The following is a 20,836-nucleotide window of genomic DNA, read 5'->3' as shown; positions in this document are numbered from 1 at the left end:
ATCAAGTATACCAACATTCAGTCAGAAGGCACTATAAGGAGATAGCTCCATTTCCCCTCAGGTTACCTGGTGGTAAATGTCCACATCATAAAATACTGTCAGCAAATCCTATGGAGAAGGGAAGGCTTGCAGTGACAGGCCAGTTAGAGACATTAAGGACATCTAATACAATCCCACACATATTCCTTGAGCAATTTCAAGACCAGACAATCTCCCCGAATATTCTGATCCTTAGTGCTCAGCAAAACTAAACCCAGAGGTATTGTTTCACCCTTTTCAGGTTTTCTAGAAGTACTAAGTTACCATAAACCCAGTACTGTTTCACCCTTTCTGATACTCTAGAAGTACTAAGTTACTGCACCCACCCTGCCAGACATGGAAATCTTCCTTACTGGAAAATCATTGCAAGAAAAGCCTGCTCTGTGGTGCCCTGACAGAGCAAGACAAATGGTGACTGGTTTTATTTTAACAGCCCATTCATCTAGGCGCTTAAGCACATTGCAAAGAGAAGTATCATCGCTTCACTGAACCCAGCAAGTTCTTTCACTTCAGGAAGTTTCCAGATGCTGACCAGACAGGCACTGACTCTGCCTGTGTCCCTTCTTCAGAGTTTGCACACTGCCATTACCTGTACAGGTGACGGTTGTCTTCAAAGTCCTCCTGGCCCCATTTTCCCTTGATGTCCTCGATAACGTGATTCTTGAGGAATTTTCTCAGCAGCTGGACTGTTTGCTTGCGAGTTACCTCGGGGCCAAAGTTTTGACTGTTTCTCAGAAGCTCGTGCAGCCAGTCCACAGCCTCCGATGCCGTGAAGCAATGCTCATAACTCTTGAACCGACAACGATGTTTCCGTAAAGGCATCCTGGCCCGGAAAAGCTCCACTGTTTCGTTCCACTAGGCAAAGGACACAAGGGCGTTTAGTCATCCACTAATTTTTTTTTTTTTTAAGGTTAATCATCCCAAATATTTAAATCAAGAAATAGCAGTTTTTCATTTAAACTGCTTGAAAACTAGGGACTATTTAGCTTATACAAGATACTAACTTGGATGATAAATGGATTGAGCCACAAATTAATACATTAATAGGCAAGTAAGTAGGTAGATAGACAGATAAAGTCAAATTTTTTAAATTAAAGCACCCTGGAATAACAGATGGAGATTTGGTGTTTTACTTTCAGTCTTCAAACTCTTAAAGTCCTGAGGAATGAATAGTTATAAAGTAATGATTACAAAACAATGTGACTGCAAGTAATGCCACAGACCTACACAGTCAGAAACAGTTACAAAAGTCCACGTTATGGTTATTTTGTTACAACTGAAGCAAGAGCAGAACCTATTTAAGGAAGAGAAACAGGGAAAATGCAACTTCTCGAGGGTTGTTCCTCCTTTATTCATTCATGAGTAGCTACTGAAGACACTCTAGAAAGTTCTGCTGGGGCTGACACTCACACGCAGGAAGCTAATGGTAGTAAATAACGGGTAGAACTATGCTCAGAGCTAGGCACAAGACTGCACACTCCGGCTATAACCCCAGCACTGAGGAAGCTGAGGCAGGAGGATTTTGAGTTCAAAGCTAGCCCAGGCCCAACTCAGACTACATAGTGAAACACCAACTACCCCCCAAAAATCTTGCCCATTACGCATAATTCCTTTCCAGAAGCCCCATGTTTAATATGGCTTCGCTCATCAAACGCTTCACTCCGGACAGTAACCACATGGGTTAAGAAGGGAGCTGCGTGTGATCAGGAAAAACTGGTCAACACTAATGAGCTCAAGACTAGAGAAAAAGCTGTTTCAAAAGAATCGCTAGATAGGCATTTCCAAGCATACACACCAACGGTAAAGCACCTCTGTTCTCGTGTGGCAGTGAAGTTCTCCCACAACCTTTGCTGGCCTGAGAGGATGCTTGGTTGTGAGGCTCCTCTGGAAGAACACGGTTTAGTGAAGCATGGCATACTCAGATGCTACAGGGACACAGAAGGCTGAATAGACAGAGCCTAGACTCTGATGCCCAGTGTGACTGGAATAGCAGCCTGCTCTGCTAATGGCTAACAGGCCAGCCTCATACTCACTGCTAGCCAAGCCTGCGTATCCTCAGCAACAAAGACTGGAGACATAAAAAATAAAAAGGAAAAGCCTATCGCAGTGTCTGTCCTAATGCTCAGTAAAACTTACTCAGAGATTGCTACCACCATTACTATCAGAGTGGGTGTGGCCATTAAAGCTGAACAAGTATGCAGAAAAGATCCCTGAATTGAGTCTCCAAGATTCAGTGCCGTCTCTGTCAATAAACATGTAGCTGTGCACGGTTAACACATCTCTGTAGAAATGTAGAGCAAACTAAAACTCAAAACAGTTGAGATTCTGATATGTGAAAATCATGGAAGCTAGCTGGTGTGGCAGCATGTACCATAGTCTCCTGGTTAAGGCAAGAGGAATGACTTAAAGGCTACCCTGAGCTACAAAACAAGATATCCCTCCTGTCCCCCTCCCTCCTGCTCCCCATCTCCAAAAAAAGGAATCAAAAGAAGAGCCGTGGAGTTAGGTGTTTCCCAGGGTCAGTCTGCTAAGAAACAGGGTAGCATGCTTAGTGTGCTATCTAATCCACTCCAGTCAAATCAGAGTCATGTGGCCCCTGCTTAAACGTGGTTCATGAATCTTTTAAAAAAATAAACCCATCAGATTAGTACACAGCACAGTGATCCTGGCCTTGAACTTAATGAGAGGCTGGGCCACCTCAAAAGGACAGAATCAGTCTCTAAAGAACAGGGGAAACATGAGATGCTGGGTGAGACCAGGGTTCTAATCCCAGATCTTCCACTGACTGTTTGCATAAGGTTTGGTACACATTAAGTACCGTAAAAATAATCCAGTTTCCTTAGGCTCCCAAATGCCAGGGATAGAATCAGTGAGCCTCCTTTTTCACAAGTGAGATTGCTTTAGAGACAGGAAAGCAGGATGTCCATAAGGGAGCTTTCTGCTATGACCCACCTAGCTCACATCCCAGCAGTCTACTGACCGGCAGCAGTGAGGGGCTACTGAGAGCATCAAAGACTGGTCACTATACAAAAGCACGCAGGGCTTTCCACAGCCTACGCCAGAGACAACACGAACACTGCAGCAATGTTCCTGGCGTGCCTCAGAACTAATCCCACCCTCAGGAGGCTCTGGACTAGGATGTAAACGCGTGAATGAATGGCTGCCGGTTTTGTTCCTCGGACAGCAGGCATATGTTCTAATCTTTCTCCCCACTGTGCCTTTGTATGATCCTCACACAGTAACTGTTACTATTCTATCCGTGTCCTGAACCTAGGTGAGTGGAGACTAAAAAGGAGGCAGACAAAAGCCTCACGCAAGAGCCGTCTGTATTCAGGGCATCAGACTATAAATCAGGCAAGGTCATGAGCAAAGTTCACATGAACTTAGGCTGTGGACATACGTTCACACGGACAACTCGTGCTTAGGAACATCATTCTGTATAGTGATGGAGACGAAGACAGGTAATTAAAGTAATCCCACTCCTACTTATGACGCCTGGGAGGGGCACGGATGCACCTTCCAAGAACCACCACATTATGGACAAACCAAGATCACAAGGCTTTTGCCTCTCCCAAGTTCTCAAAAATTCTCCTCACCCAGCTTGATTCATGAACCAGGTTCTGATGGTGACTATCTTCCAAAAAGTTAGGGATTTGTTCCAAACTATACAGTGGAAGTCTTTTGTAAACTATTTTTACAAGAGTTTTTTTTTTTTTTTAAGACAGTTGTTTCAATGATGATGAATAAGAAGGTGACTAACTCCTATATGGTCCTGAATTGGGTCTTTCATTTCATTTTTACCATAAAAATGTACTTAAGCTATAAAACTTTTGTTTTCAAGCTAGACATCAGTGCTTAAGAACCTGAAGCTGTTATACATTGTTAGACAGTACAGCAAACCACTGTGGAGGACACAGACTTGTGTACTAATAGGTTCCCCAAGCTCCTGCTAAAGGGGCAGGAAGTTGCTGTTGAAAGAAAGAACAGGCCAAGAAAAGGGGAAGGAGAGCCAGGTGTGAAGGACAAGCGAGAACCAGTTAAAAGATTACTTATTCAATAAAAGCTTTAAGACATGGCTGGATTATATTCACAAACTGCTTGCAGTCTTTACTTTTAATAACAACTATATTTCTGGTAAGAGCACCCCTCACTTTGGGGGGGAGGGTAAAACTGGCTATCACTTCCAAATCTTCCAAATCCCAATGTTTAACATTCGGTTTCTCAAATATCTAATAAAACTGGAAGCTGAATTAGTCAATTCAAAAATGCGATAAATTCCGATAAAGCTGAAGGGCCTTTATTAATCGTCCACATACTTTTCTGTTTAGCTATCTGATTAGTCTAAACTGAACTTGAATGGCACAGGAGGTAGGGGTTAAAAGGCAAAGAAAGCATTTTCCTTTCCAGCCTCCTTTGATGTTAATGTGAAAGAGAATCCAGCAGCATCTGTACACTGAACCTCTGCGAGCATGAGGAGAGGCGGCCTGTACAGTTCTGTGAAGACGATTTACCTTAGTCAGTGTTCTACTGCTGTGAAGAGACTCCATGACCACAGCAACTCTTACAAAACAAAGCATTAAGTCTGGGCTTGCTTCCAGTTTTCAGAGGTTTAGTTCATTCCCATCATGGAGGGAAGCATGGCAACGCGCGGATAGAATGGTGCTGGAGAAGTAGCTAAGAGTTCTACATGTTCAGCGGCGGGCAGCAGGGAGAGAGACGCTGGGCCTGGCCTGGCTCTTAAACCTCAGAGCTTACCCTAGTGACACACTTCCTCCAAAAAGGCCACAACTACTCTAACGAACCCATACCTCCCAGTCCTTCTCAAGTAGTGCCACTCCCTGATGACTAAGAAGTCAAATATATGAGCCCTTGAGGGCCATTCTGATTCAAACCACCACAAGGGCATTTAAAACAGTTCCAATCATTATATTCATTTTTATCATAAGACAGGATAAGGACCTGTCACTCCAAGATTCCCTTTGTTTCCCTTGAACAAGTACTGTGAATAAATTGTGTAGAGGATGAGATACGTTTGTTTTTTCTACCCCAAGGGAAGATATAATAATCAATGCTTATTCAAAATTTCAGTAAACAGGAGTCTGAATAATAGAAAATTCCAAAAATTTACACTTCCTACGTTTTCAATTGCATGCAGCTCTGGGAGGCAGAGTGGAATTGCCTCCTCCCCATCAAGGACGTGAATGAGCTCAATGTTCACTGTGTCCACACCACATATGCCACTCACACAGTAGGCATTTAGTGGTGTTTAGGTTATCAGGGCAATTGGTAAGGTTTCACAGTGCCTGTGCTCAAGTAATCTTTATTTTAATGACCACTAGCACCAAAGTATTACAGTGAATATATAGGGAAATATTAGTAGAATATATTAATTGCTCCATTTTGTTATTATTGTTGTTATTCTTAGTGTATTAATTTACAAATTAAATCATCATAGGTATATGTACAAAAACCACATACTATATATAATGTATATGAGGTCTGGTACTATCATAGTTTTAAGCATTTGTTGTGTGTCTTGGTCACTGTTCTATTGCTGTGAAGAAACACCATGACCCAAGGCATCTCTTCTACAGAAAAGCATTTTAATTGGGAGCTTGTTTAATGTTTGAGGGGCTTCATTCTTTAGCATCATGACAGGGAGCACGGCAGCAGGCAGCAGGCACTGGAGAAACAGCTAAGAGTTACATCCTGACACACAGACTGAGACAGGGATTCTGGGCTTAGAATGGACTTTTCAAACCTCAAAGTCATCAGGGAGTGACACACTTCCTCCAACAAGGCCACACCTCCCAATCCTTGTAATGTTTCAAACAGTTCCACTCCCTGGTGACAAGGCATTTAAATATATGAGCCTATGAGGACCAATCTTATTCAAACCAACCACACTGGGGTTCTTGCAACGTATCCTTTCCAGATAAGGGAGGACTGCCATTATAGTTTGCTAAAGTCTACATTTCTAAGACTATCTTTATTTTGATGTCACTGTTCATACCTCTTAGAAGCAAGCCCTAAAGAAAACCTACATTCATTATTCATTATTCATCCATCATTCTGGATGTTTAGTGGATTACGCAACGATGCCGCCAAACCTCTTCACCTTAGCAATCTTAGCAATCTGACTTTTACCACCTCGCCACACTAAAAAGTAGAAAACGGCCCAGTGAATAAAGTACTTGCCACACAAGGCTGGCAACCTGAGTTCCATCCTTGCACATAAACGTGGAGGAAAGATACGACTTTACACCGTTGCCCTCCAACCTCCTTGCATAAAAATACAAAAACATACAACAATAATGATGATGATAATAATGTAATTTTAATAGAAATGAATCTCTAGATTTTAGATTCAGCCATTTCACTTGCTTTGGCCAAAGAAATGAGAACCAAATGTCATGACGCCATGAGCCCACTATGTAAAGAATCTGAGCAAATCTGTCAGAGACACTTGATTCGATCAACACTGAGGACTAGGGTACCACGTGACACCACCTAGTACAAGTCAAATCACCAGATGAATGAGTTCCATTGGAAAAACCACTGACATGAGGCCAGCCCGGACCAATGACCCTATGCAAATATGTTTTTTCAGCCAAATGAAACAGTACCACAGACCCTAAAATCTTAGGAGAAACTTCACGTGTGGCATGTGCTCTTTTGTGTAAAGAAGATTCATAATCTTTATTTGAGTCTCCAAGTGCCCTGTAAGTCTAATAAAACATAAAGGACAAGCTGCCTGAAACCTAACTTCTCAACCATGGAAGGTGGCTTGACTCCACAGAACACAGGCTGCCTGGCTCTGGAAAGAAAGAAAACTACGTCTCTAGCATATGAGTCTAAAACATACGTTTGGCTATTCATACCCACCTTTTCCAGAGTAGAGAGCAGTGAGACTCGATTGCAAGGCAGTGCAGCAAAGAGTCTTCACAGACTAAACTCAAAGTCCTCTAAAACTTTGTGTCTACCCATTGTCCTAATCCGTTTGAGGCAGAAGTCAGTAAAGTTACTTCCTCCTACAAGTAAGTGTTTGAGTGTCAAAATGTGTTTCCACGAGAAAGACCCTCACCCTGATGCAACCGCACATCTTTCAGATCACTTATCAGAACTGATCCGTATGTGAAGTAGGTGCTGACAACTGAAACGCCAGGGGCAGGAACCTTAGAGGGGTAATCCACCTCTGCGCTGTGCACTGTTACAAAGAAGTGTCAAGTGTCAACAATATCACTCAGGAAGGAGTCACGCCCTGCCTGATCACCGCAGTCTGCAAGAGCTACACCCATAGAGTGGTCCTATGGCTCCACCCATGGTCGATCTTGCCCTGGAAACTAGAGTAGGTTCCTAGGACAAAGGGGAACACGATCTCCTGACGTTCGGTTCCCATTAAGGCTGAAGGCGTCGTCTACAGCCGAGAATCCAACCACCGGCGGCAGATGAAGTTCATGCCACCTTGGTGGGGCTGGCTCCGGGCCTCGTCTGCCCGCTACAGGGCAAAGTGAACACAGGACCCCAGCAGACACACGACCACCAGCACCCGCAGCCCCCGAGTCTCAGCGGTGACAGCGACGCGGGATAGGATCGGCCCCACTCTCACTCACCAGCCTGGTGGCTCGGTACGGCCCGGGTCCCACTATGCGGTGCTCCATTCCCAACCCGCAGCAGTGGTGGGGCAACGCCAGCGCGGACCACAGAACTCACCGCGCCGCAGTTTGAATCACAAGCCGGGAGCTTCAGGGCGCTGATTGGACAGCGCCGGGGCACGTGACAGGAACTGCGTGGTGGGCGGGGCTATGGGTGTCCTGGATTTCATTACCCGAGGTTGAGCCTCTCGCAGCTCACCTCTCGCAGCTAGAAGAGAAAGACACTTCCTCCTCGCCAGAGGGCGCTCAGACGCTCGCAGAGGTGACTGGTCGCGCAGGGTACCGCCTAGCAGGCAATGGATGGCGCTGCCCAAACCCTACCTACCCGGACCTTCCCTGCTGCGAGCCCACTCAGAACACGAGCTCTGCAGACTCAGAGCCCAGTGAGCCAAACCTAGCTGGAACCTGTAGATAATTCCTGTCAACACTCGGGTAGCAAAGAGAGGAAGAAGTGGGTGGTGAAAGGAAGCGAGTTGACAGCTGTCCAAGAGGAAGAACATTTATAAAGCAGATAAAGGCAGTCCGCCATAAGGACTGTAGAAAGACTTTTTGAACTATAAGGAGGCCTGGTCAGCTTCTGTTGTGTTCTCTTGATAAAGTACAGTAATCTTTCTCCTCCTTGAACTTACGTTTCGTATTTAGCAATCTGATTGAAATTGTCAGTCCTTTGTTTATGGGGCTGATGAATTCGTCTTCTCTGCACTGAATCACCTATACTTCTGCCCGTGAGAATTGTTGGTCCGACTTGTAACTGATCAAAGAGACAAATGACTTCACTTTCTACTGTATGCCTTTAACTCAGCTTATGGATCGATGCCTGGCCTCCTAAGTGAAGACGAGGACGGGAGACTGCTGAACAACTCCTCCTTGATCGTAGAACCTACTATGCAATAAACAGACAGTGGTTAATTCAATAGACAGTGATTAATTCGGACACTGGTAAAAGTGCTGAGAACAAATAGGGCTGCGCATGAGACACTTGCAGGAACACCCCCTTCAGGAAACATGGTAGAAAAGGGTACAGAAAGAATGAGCTGAGGTATAGGGAAGAAAGCTGCGGGATACTGTCTTCTGGACATACTATGGCTGACCTGGTCGTTGCACTCATGAATTCACAACAAATGTGATTACCTGTACAAGACCTGCACGCGATGGAGCCTGTCAATCAATATTCTAGCATACCAGGGACGGGCACTCGAGACCAGTAGTGATGAGATTATTGGAAATTGGAAATTATTGGCTGCTGAGAGACGCGGTCTATTTTCTTCCAGTAAATAGCACTACAACCATGTTTGGGTATGAAACCCTAATTAAACTCAGTGAGTCATTCAAAAGAAAAAGGAAGAAGAAGAAGGAGGAGGAGAAGGAGGAGGAGGAGGAGGAGGAGGAGGAGGAAGGAGATGAGGAGGAGGGGGAGGAGGAGGAGGAGGAGGAGGAGGAGGAGGAGGAGGAGGAGGAGGAGGAGGAGGAGGAGAAAAAAAGAAACCAAGATTATGAAATCAAACCTGGATGCACTCAGTTCAAATTTTCTGAGGGCCTGGGGTGAGATGGCTCTGGTAGTAAAGGCACTTTTTGCTAAGGCCAGGGAATGCCATGAGTTACGTCCTAGGGGCCTACAAGGTGGAAGGAGAGAAATGACTCCCACAAGTTATGCTCTGACTCTCAGGAGTGTGTTAGGTTGTACTCAGACATGAGCACACATACATAATAAAATAAATCGATACAAATTTTAAAAGAGAGATTGCTGAACAAAGGATGAACTCTTCACCTCATCCCACCTGATCCAAGTGTATATTTAATCTTATTATGAAAGACAACAAACAAACAAAAGCTGCTTGAGTTGCTGCATTTATATGTAATTACATTTATATATGTATATATATACATATATATATATATATGTGCTTCTTACACCTCCAAACATTGTGAAACAGTTCTGCTTGTCTGTGATGAAGGTTGCCAAAAAGATGCCTGTATACTTTAGTACAAGAGGCAAATGGAAAAGAAATTCTAGAGTTTTGTCCACCATGATGGTATGCCCACCCTCAAATTATGCTGCTTTCGACTCCCATGGAACTCACAAACAGAAATTTGCTAGATCTAGATTTCCATTTCAATAACGACCAGTGTACTCACAAGCCAAGTGACTTCAAGCCCAGTTGTTAAATTCCCCTCTACACACTGGCAAAATGGAAATCTTGATGGTTGTCTTGCAGAGTTGATGTTAAGGACTGGAAATAATCCATGAAGGTACTCAAATGATGAGTAGTATATAGCAATAGTTAAAATAATGACCTCAGGAGCTAGAGAGATGGCTCAGCAATTAACAGCCCATACTGCCTTTACAGAATACCAGAGTTCATATCCTGGCACCCACATCAGGCAGCTCACAATGACCCGTAACTCAAGAAGATCCAGTGCCTGCCTATTCAGGCCTCCACAGGCAACTGTGTTCACATGCACCTACCCACATACAGACACAGGTACCCAGACATAACTAAAGATAAAACATTTTTAAAAGGAGCTACCCTTGAAAACAAAATCACACTAGCTTCTTCAGCAGCATTTTCCCAAGTCCCCTATGAGCCACAGATGATAATTTCCATTAACTTGAAAGGCATATATCCAAAGATCCACAAAGGTAGCCTATGTGGACATTGTGTGAAAACACCACTGGCCATCTATCAGGCCTTTGAGATCACATAAGAGCAGTTCCACAATTCCCACACACTCCTCCCCAAATCCAGTGCTTTCTTCCCCTCCACCTATTTTTCACTCCTGGCCGGGCTTCTTCCTGTTTCTCAAACACACTCCTGCTTCAGAGTCTGCAGTTTCCTGCCAGGACAGTGCTTACCCAGCTCCTTGTACAGCCTTCTCCATCAGCGCTACCCCACAGTCTTCCTACAAGCATTCCCTGACCTCAGCTATGAGGTTTCATACCACACCACTCCTGCACTGCTTGGTTATCTTCAGAACACGTACCATCTACCTAGATCTGTTTTGGTTTTGGTTTTGGTTTTGGTGGTGGTGGTGGTGGTGGTGGTGGTTTGTTTGTTTGTTTGTTTGTTTGTTTGTTTTATTTTGGTTAGTTGCGAACATGAGACAGAGGAGGGGCATTTTTGTTGTTTGTCTATTCGTTTTCTACCAGTAAGATAAAGATTACTCAATAAAGAGGTTCCACCTTTATGGAGATTTTTTCTTGTTTTTGAAATATGGGGAGGACTTGGTTAGACTATGTAGGCAGAGAAAGGAGAAGGTAGACGTCCTGTAATGCTGAACCCAGACATGGCAGCCAGCAATACTTGTTCTGCATAACATTTTAGTGCCCCATTGGATGTCTAGGTGGGAGGAAACCAGGCTTGTAACTCTCTAAGCCTGAGGCCTCTCTTCACTTCTATCTAAAATTTCAAGACTATTTTGGATGATCCAAGAACATTAGCCTCTGTTTCATATATGACTGCAGCAAAGGTTACCACGTCAGAAGTCATTGTCACCAATGACAAAGCACACTGTGACGTCTGACACAGAATGTATCAGCCTATATCTGCAGTTGTTGGATTCCTGGAAATGACCCAAAAAAAGTGTCATATACTTAGCTCTTATTTCAGAATATAAAGCAAAGAGGGAAATGGTCTCCCAACGTTCAACTTTTTTTACTACTTATTATAATTCCATGTGTGTTGCACATACATGAGAGTAAATGCACACATATCACCTTGTGTGTGTGTGTGTGTGTGTGTGTGTGTGTGTGTGTGTGTGTGAAAGAAAGGGGGAAGGAAGACCATCTATTCAGTCAGTTCTCCCTTTCCCCAGTAGGTAGTGGGAGTCAAACTCACGGAGTCAGCTTGCATTGCAAGCACTGCTACTTAACAATCCATCTCTCTAAGACACACCTTAAGTGTGAAAATACCTGCACGTTCTTGCTGATTTCATGGTATTTAAATAGCTGTGTTTAAATAGTTGCTTGTGTTTGAAGTGAGTATTCCTTGATTATAGGTCACTTACACCTGAGTGTGTGGCTCTTCGGGAAAGCTCTGGCCTATCATGTGCCTTTATCTTTCCACATATGTGAATAGCATTTCCTTTTGATTATATGTAGGTTGATCATCAGTGTTAATCTCATCAGGAGATCCAGTTGGGAATCATTTCTCTGGAATATAAACTAGGAGGTGGAGGATATGGTCTTTCCCACTGTTCCCTTTTCTATGTTCATTCAGAAAGCAGAGTGTGAAGAGGAGCTGACCTGCCCCTGAGACCTTCTTCTTTTAGTGAGAATCCATGTTCTAAAAGTCCTTCAACTTTCCTAGACAGTACCACCAGCTGCGGACCCACTATTCAAACATGTAAGCCTATGGGGAACATTTTACATCCAAACATGATTGTCCTAATTATCATATACCTTTGTATCAATATTGAAATGGTTTAACTTCCTTTTTAGAACATTTGAGTGCAAGGGAAATTCTGTAATTTAGTCTATGGTTTTCCATATATGGGTATACTGTAATTCTTTCTTTCTCCCTCCACTGAATGAGCCCAGAATGAAGCAGTTTGGGTTTTGTTGATGATGTTTGTTTTTCTCATATAGCCTAAGCTGGTCTTGAACCCAGGACTTCATGCATGTCAGGCAAGCTCTCATTCAGCTCTGCCACATTCTTAGATCCATTGTTGCCTCTTTTATTGAAACATCTATCACTGATGTTAGATGCCTATGACTTCAGCACATGGAAGGCTGCAACAGGAGAATCATGAATTTGAGGCCAGATTAAGCTATATAATAATACTTTGTCAAGAACAATAAGTATATATTTATATTTATATAAATTCATTTGTGAATAGAATTATGCACTTGTGTGATATATATGAAAATGTATATACATAGGTGTACTTATAAGAATGTATGTATTTTTCTACTTTTATTTTCTGCTTTAGTCTATATATTATTTAAATATAATCTGCATCTTCCTTTAAAGAATACCACTTCCTTTTGCCCTTTTAAATTTGCACTGGTGGGCTCATCTGCCCATTCCCACGTACAGGTCAAAAGGCAACATCGAGTGTCTTTCTCTATCTCTCTCTCTTCTTTTCTTAGACAGAGTTTCTCACTAAATCTGGAGTGCACCAACTGGCTTGACTGATTGACCAGTGATCACCCCCAGATTCTCCTGTGTGGGACTCCAAACTCTGGGATAACAGATAACTTAGTTTGAATGGTTTTACTAATACCTTCAAAATCAAAATGGACCATCAAAATAAAATTCAACAGATATTTATATAAAGACATTTTAGAGGAACCAGTAATTTATGTATCCAAGTAACCTTTACCAGGCATGATATATATGTGTATATGTATACATATCTGTGCATATGTATATGACTTTCAATCATAGTTGAAAAACTAAAAATGATAAAAGCCAATGTCTTTAACTATCTTTCAGCCCCCTGATTAAAGTTTGGGTTGAACTTGGGTTCACTGAATAGGAACTGTGTATTTAATTACATTACAGTCCCACTAAGTGTAACTCCCAGTTATGTCTCCATTAAATCATTGCACCCATTTCTACATCCTGAGTGTAATAACAGCTTTAATAACTTGCTGTGTGTTCTCTTCTGTGACACACTTAAGTGTGAGACTGTCAATGTGCAAACATTTTCACGGGATGAGTGTCATTACACTGAGAACTGGTTGTCACTGACTTGCCGCTGGCATCAGGAAGCTGCAAGCTGAGCAGCGGAAAGCACTTTGCCTCAAGAATGCTCTGTGTTGGTCATTGTGCTTCTCAGTCCCTGACCAGAGAGTGGCTGAGCTCTGCCTTGACATCCAGAGGATTCCAGGATATGACATTCAGTCCAGCTCCTCTCATACAAGTCACTCACTGCTTACACAAGACTTTAGCTCTTCAGGATGCCCGGGGTGCATTCAGCATTTTTATTGGTATTTTAGTCATCAAAAATGGCTACTTGTAGGGGCTGGAGAGATGGTTTAGTGGTTAACAGTGCTTCCTGCTCTTCTGGAGGACCAGAGTTCAGTTCCCATCATCCATATTGAGCAGCTTACAACCGCCTATATCTTCAACTCCAAGGCATATCACTCCCTCTTCTGGCCTCTGCAGGTATATGCATTAAGGTACACACACACACACACACACACACACACACACACACACACACAGAGAGAGAGAGAGAGAGAGAGAGAGAGAGAGAGAGAGATGTGCACTCAGAGATGTGCAAACACAATAAAGAGAGAGTGAGAAAGAGAGATGCACACACAGATACACAGATATTTCATTTGAAAATAAAATAACTCTTTTAAAAAGTATTCGTTTGCTAAGGTTCTAAGAGCTAAAAGCCTGGCTTGATTTGCACTGCTATTAGTCTGTACCACCACCTCATTCATAAATGGCTCTCCAGAACTCTCATTAATGGCAGTCACCAAGAGGAGTAGTGGGTGAAAAAGAAAGTAGTAAAGATGAATAAAAAATAATTCTTTTAAAAACTATATAATTTCATTGTAATTATTTAACTATTAAATAAAATTATCTCAGCAGTTTAAAAAATGAACGTTCTCAAAATACTCAAGGATCTATTATTTGGCTACTCACTGATTCAACAAGTATGCAGTAGATGATGCGGTCCCTCTTGCCTATTGTTGGCATCCCTAAATAAGAAGTGATGAGGAACTAGATATAATAGGAACACACACACACACACACACACACACACACACACACACACACACACATACACACTCATACACCCATGTAAGGGAGGAAATATATCTTGAGGTGATTGAATGCAAACAAGAAAAGCAGAAGATGGAGTGGAGAAATGCTCTTCTTATCCCAATAATAAAAGAAGCTATAACTGACCAAGGGCTATGTGAATAGTGGGTATGGCTGAAGTAAAGGGAGCTGAGTGGGGAACAACCTTAAGCCAGGAAAAGGAGAAGACCACAGAGAAGCCTGAGACAGGTTCATGCCTACCCTATCCAGAGAGCACAAGGAGCCTGACACTGGAGGTGAAGGGAAGTGGGATAGAGATCAGATACAGGGTACAGCAAGGGATACATTATAGTCTGTGGGATCAAAATGTTTGTTTAATGAGAAGTAAATACAATTCTATTAAAGTTCTAATTTAATGAAAAGTACATTTAAAATGTTTGAGCAGGCAAGGGCCAAGATCTGAAATGTTTTTAAGTGCTACTCTGGCTATTGTGCCAACAATGATTGGACAGGGAAGACCTGGGTCACAGAGTGGGAACAGGCAAACTGGGCAGGAAACTGTTGAAATAGCCCAACAGAAAATAATAATAATAATAATAATAATAATAATAATAATAATAATAATAATAAATCAGCCTAATACTGGTGTGTAGTGGCATCCAACAAGCAGTTGTTGAAGGAATAAACAAATAAACTAAAGTGAAGCTTTCAATTTTACAAGTTGACGAAACAGCTCAGTAAGTCTAAGTGCTTGTGCTAAGTGTAAAGGCCTGAGTTTGACCCATTTAGAAGAGGAGCAAAATAATCACGGGAGGCAGAGGCAGGGGAGGGAACTGGGTAGGAAGGGGCAGCTGTGGAGAAATGGAGGGGCAGGACCAGGAATGGGGAAAAAACAAGAGGGATGCCCAAAGGGTCAGGAGAGTAAATCAAATTATGCAGTAGTAAGGATTCGGGGGAGGGGGTCCTCTAAAACTTTCCAGGGACCTGGGATGTGAGAGGCTCCCAGGATTCAATGAAATGACATTAGCCAAAACTGCCCAAAAGTGGGGAGGATAGAACTGGAAGAGACCACATCCAGTAGATAGGAACGACCCTCAATTGAGGCAGGGGACCTCCCACTCATCTTCAAATTTTAACCCAAATTTTTCCCTGTCTAAGTGCAGCAGAGACTGAAGGAAAGGCCATCCAGTGACCACACCAAATCCTGACACTATTACTGAGGCCATATTGTGCCCACAGACAGGAACCTGACATGGTTGTCCCCTGAGAGGCTCTACCAGCAACTGACTGAGACAAAGGCAGATACTTACAGTCAACCACTGGATTGAGGTTGGGGACTGATATGGAAGAATTAAAGGAAGGACTGATGAAGCTGAAGGGGATTGCAATCCCACAGGAAGATCAACAGTGTTAACTCACCTGCACCCTGCAGAGCTCCCAGAAACTAAGACAAAAACCAAGGAGTTTACACGGGCTGGTTTATGGCACAGGGTATGTGTGTAGCAGAGGATTGCCTTGTAGAGCCTCAGTGTGAGAGGATGTGCCTAATCCTGTGGAAACTTGATGCCTTAGGGAAGAAGGATGCTGGTGGGGGTGAGGTGAGGGTAGGTAGGCCAGTCAGGGAGCACCCTCTCAGATGTAGGGGTAGAGTGGGCTGGAGAACTGGGGAAGGGGGACCACGAAGGGGGCAACTTTTGAAATGTAAATAAATAAAATAATTTAATAACGATTAAAAAAAAAAAGACCAGAGTTTGAGTTTGATCCCAAGGCCTACACCTACAGGGTGAATGGAGAGTTGACTCCAAAAGTTGTCCTCTGTGATCAACATATGAGCCTACACACACACACACACACACACACACACACACACACACACACACACACACACATCAATCAACCATTGTAATTGTAAAATGTTTAATTATCCATTTCTGTTCTATGTATGTGGGTTAACTCTCATAATCTCAGCACTGAGGAGGTATAGGCAGGAATGCACAATAATTCTAAGTTGTTATTGTTGTTGTTGTTGTTATTATTATTACTCATTTCTTGTGACCAGAGAGATGGCTCCAGCAAGCTAAAAGCACGTGCTGCTCTTGCAGAGGACCCGGGGTCAGTTCTCAGCCCCTACATGAAAGGCTTACAATCAGTAACTCCTGGCCCAGGCGATCAGCACCCTCCTCTGGCTTCCTCAGGCACGAAGCATGTACACAGTGTACTTACATAATTCTAAGCAACACACTAGCATGTACAATTACAACCAACGGACACTTTAAAATTACTAATTTCTTGAAGGAACATTTGATTGATTCTGTAGTTGGCATTTCATATATAAACTCACTCTACAGAATAACCGCCCTTTATATTTTCATATATTATTTACCAGATTTGATCCTGAGTCTGCCCCTCTGCTAATTTTTCTCATCAAAAGTTGTCTGTATTCACCTTTCCTTTCAAGTTTAGAAAGTGCAACCCACCCATACCCGGTGCCTTGGTTTATAACGGTCCCTTCGCCTGCTGCCACCTCATAGTTCTTGTGTCAGAATTCAAAAGTTGTTCTAAATGAGCCTTTGCCAAAGGACATTGCTAAGTGAAGCTTTATATTTGGGTACAAGCTCAACTTGTGGCACATCTTGGCCATGCCAAAGAGCATTTACAACAAAATGTATTTCTCAATAGCTGGAAAAGTAAGACGATGGAAAAGCATTTGTAGCCAACATTGGCCTGAGGAACATTGGATGGATTAGAGAAAGATCCTGGAGATAGAAAAGCCATTTAGCAAATCACTGGAGGATTGTAGACATGAAATTGCAACCATAACAGAGTGGTGTGTGGAAAGAGTATGTGTTCTTGATACTGGTGGATGTCAGTGTTCAATGGACACCTTTGGAAGGGGTTCCAGGTTCTTACTGTCTGGAAGGAGGTGGACAGAGGCACACGGAGAGCAAGAAAAGCAAGAGAATTTAAGAAAGGACACACACTGAGGGAGAGGCAGGCTGCAGAAGAAACAGTTTAGTGGCTGAAAGGTCTTCAATGTACACACTGTCAGGACAAGTGTGCCATGTAGGGTGATCTTCAGTGTCATCTGCATTCTCTGGAACATGTAGTTATGCATACAACTTCACATGACATGAATCTCCACCCACGGGTAACATGACAGCGGGAAGTGACTCTCTGCTCCTATACCAGTGGATCCATTTGTGCGGTGTAGTCCTGCTATTGGATTTAGTCAAAGGAATTGAAATCAATGTATAGGAGGGATGGCTGCACGCCTCCCAAGTTTGTTACAGCACCAGGCCCAATGGCCCAATGCGGAATCAACCTAAGTGTCCATCAGTGAATGAATGAACAATAGAATAAAATAAAAATGTAGAATTTTTATAGCTCCAAGAGAAATAAGGATTTTTCTTTAAAAAGGGAAAGAAGGAAAAGAAAGAGGGAGGGAGATGGAGTATTAAACACCACAATGGAATGTTATTTAGCCATAAAAAAATGCAGAGATGCTATCATTTGTAGCAGCATAGATGATAATATATATATATATATATATATATATATATATATATATATATATATATATATCGAAGTAAGCCAGGCACAGAAAGACTAACACATTTTCTCACTCACTTGAGGAAGCTAAAAGTTTAACCACATTGAAGTAGAGAACAGAACGAAATTCAAGGAGCTAGGATGGGTAGGTGGGAGGGAGGAGAGAGAAGATGGACAGTGGGTAGCAAATGTAGTAAGTATAAGGAAGTAATTCTAATACTGTAAAGATCGTATGGCAAAGTTCATAATAATTATTGTATGTCTATAGGGACATAGAAGAAAAGGGTTTGAAGGTTTATAAACATTTTCATATTTGTCAAGATGGGAATGCTAATTTCCCCCACCTCATCATTCTATATTTTGTGTGTGCGTGTGTGTGTGTGTGTGTGTGTGTGTGTGTGTGTGTGTTAAATTATAATACTTAACTCCATAAGTGCAAAGATTTAAATCGATTAAAAAGTAAGCAGTTGGGGGCTGGAGAGATGGCTCGGTTGGTTTTCTAGTTAAGCTTCTCGGCTGAAATAAACCCTGTGGCCAAAGGCAACTTGGGAAGAACAGGCCTTATTTCATCACACACATCCAGGTAACAGTCGGAGGGGAGCCAGGGTCTCAAGCGGGAACAGAGGCAGGGATCACGGAGAAAAGCTGCTTCTGATTTCCTCTTCCTCTTCCTCCTCTTCCTCCTCCTCCTCCTCCCCTCCTCTTCTTTCTTCCTTACCCCCTCTTCCTCTTCCTCCTCTTCCTCCTCCTCCTCCTCCCCTCCTCTTCTTTCTTCCTTACCCCCTCTTCCTCTCCTCCTCCCCCTCCCCCTTCCTCCTGTTCTTCTCCCCCTTCCCCTCCCCCTTCTAACCCCCCTTCCTTTCCCTCTCTCTCTCTGGCCTGTCCTCAGCCTGCTTTCTTATACAACCCAGGACCCCCTGCTCAGGAGTGGCACACAGTGGTCTGTGTTCTTCCCCATCCAGCAACCAAGCAAATACCCCACAAGCATGTCCACAAGACCCATCTGATAAAGACAATCCCTCAAGGACTCCAAACACCACAGACTCATGGGACTGGCAAAGTCCTGGGTTCATGTACGATGTTAGCAGTGTGTGCAGCAAATGTCAACCAGAACTTCCTTCTCCCCGATGTTTATAGCCTGAGACCACTTCACTACTGAGATGAGCTAAGGCTGTCTCCTTGGTCAGTTGTATATAAAAAACCTGCCTCCTCATTTGGGTATATAGAATAAACCTGCCCCCTTGATTCAGATTATGAAATAAATGTGCTGAGCTTTCAGGTCACTGATAGTATTTCTCTATCAGAGCACATGGCCCATCTGATCACAGCTTTTCTGTATGTGTTTGCTGTTTCTTCATTCCTCGTGGCCCCAGTTAGGTCAGTCCCTAAGCACACTGCATCAAAAGAATATGGTGGAAAAACAATCCAAGCAAATCCTAATGTCAACTTAGGGCCTTCACAAGCACACAGGCACACACACAGGCACCTGCATGCACACATACACCCACACCTGTGCAAACACACACACACACACACACACACACACACACAAAATCACTCAGAATAATGTTTGACTAATAGCTGGGTTTCCTTTGACCCAGTCAAGCCCGCTACCTAAAATGAACTGTAGAAGCCACATAGTTCCCAGTTAGAAGTACAAGGACCTTTCAGTGATTACCAAACACCATGCTAGGTATTGTGCCGATGCATTATGCACATATAATTAAGATCCCTGGCCCATTATCTACCATACTAGAGCTATAACAGGACCCCAGATAAGGCTGGCTTCATCACATGAGCCGCGTGAGACAGTACTCTCCAGTTGGTCTTAGAGCTGATGTTAGACATTTATAGCAGAATTGAGTTCTGCAAACCTAGATGAGTCACAAGCAGAAAGACTGAGCCACAAGCCACAGGGAAACAGGAGATGTCTGTGTAAACAAGAAAGAATACCAAGGGATACAGACTTTGTTATGCTCAAAATCACCAAGGTAGCTTATGATTTCAATGTGAATTCTATGCACAGTGGCCCCTAGATTCCGTAGCTGGTTTACGGTTTTGACTACTTTCTCCACTGATGTCTACCTACTTAATACCTTGATTTCGGTTCTTGACACCTGATACCCTCAGCAGAGTTAGCCACATCAGGCCGGAACACGGTGATCTGAAAGCTGTGAGCCATTCATTAAGTGTTGTACAGCATCCGTTAGACTTGTGTCATTTCTTGTATAACAATAGGAAACCGATACACATTTTATAGGCAAAACTCTTAAGTGTTTGTCTGGTATAGCCGCGACAGGACAGTGAGAATAAAAGAAATGTCAATATTTACTGTGTGACTAGCTATAAGAGATGCGAGGGTGACAGTGGGGGATTAAATATGGCTTCAAAGTCACTGCGAGGCTGGAAGGAAGACTGAGCCACAAGCCACAGGGAAACAGAAGGTGTCTGTGTATACAAGAAAGAATATTAAGGGATACACACTTTATTATGCTCAAAACCACCAAGGTAAGTTATGACTCAGTTTTACAAATTCTATACACAGACGTACCTAGATTCCATAGCTGGTTTATGGTTCTGACTATTGCTAACAGAGTTTCAGATATTTATGACAAGCACAGATTTCTAATCTCAGTGAAACTCTCACCCTGGAAGTCAAGTATAAGTAAGCTATTTCCAGTTCATAAGTGATCTCACCCAAACACCTACAATTGTAGGTGCATAATGACCTCGCCGTTCTGTGCTTACTGCGTGCCTCTGCCTGCTGTAAGCTGGTGCACGATGACCTCGCTGTTCTCTGCTTTGTGTGCCTACGTTCTCTGTAAGCAGCACATTGGCAACTCTGCTATTTGAAAATTCACCGAAGTCATCCAC

General features: G+C 43.1%; 1 protein-coding gene across 2 annotated transcripts in view; it reads right to left on the bottom strand.

Annotated features, from left to right (window-relative positions):
- Depdc1b (DEP domain containing 1B) overlaps nucleotides 1-20,836 on the bottom strand; it is a 91,838-nt gene that overhangs the window by 64,727 nt on the left and 6,275 nt on the right. Inside the window, 2 exon segments of one of the 2 annotated variants that reach the window (NM_001107651.1) lie at nucleotides 629-894; nucleotides 7,653-7,782. In NM_001107651.1, coding sequence (NP_001101121.1) covers nucleotides 629-894; nucleotides 7,653-7,700 — 314 coding nt within the window. In that variant the 5' untranslated portion in view covers nucleotides 7,701-7,782. 2 annotated transcript variants of the gene reach the window in all.

This window comes from Rattus norvegicus, chromosome 2 (assembly GCF_021556685.1).
Source record: "Rattus norvegicus strain SHRSP/BbbUtx chromosome 2, alternate assembly SHRSP_T2T, whole genome shotgun sequence".
Classification (NCBI taxonomy): domain Eukaryota; kingdom Metazoa; phylum Chordata; class Mammalia; order Rodentia; family Muridae; genus Rattus; species Rattus norvegicus.
This window is presented reverse-complemented; position numbering and strand designations above follow the sequence as displayed.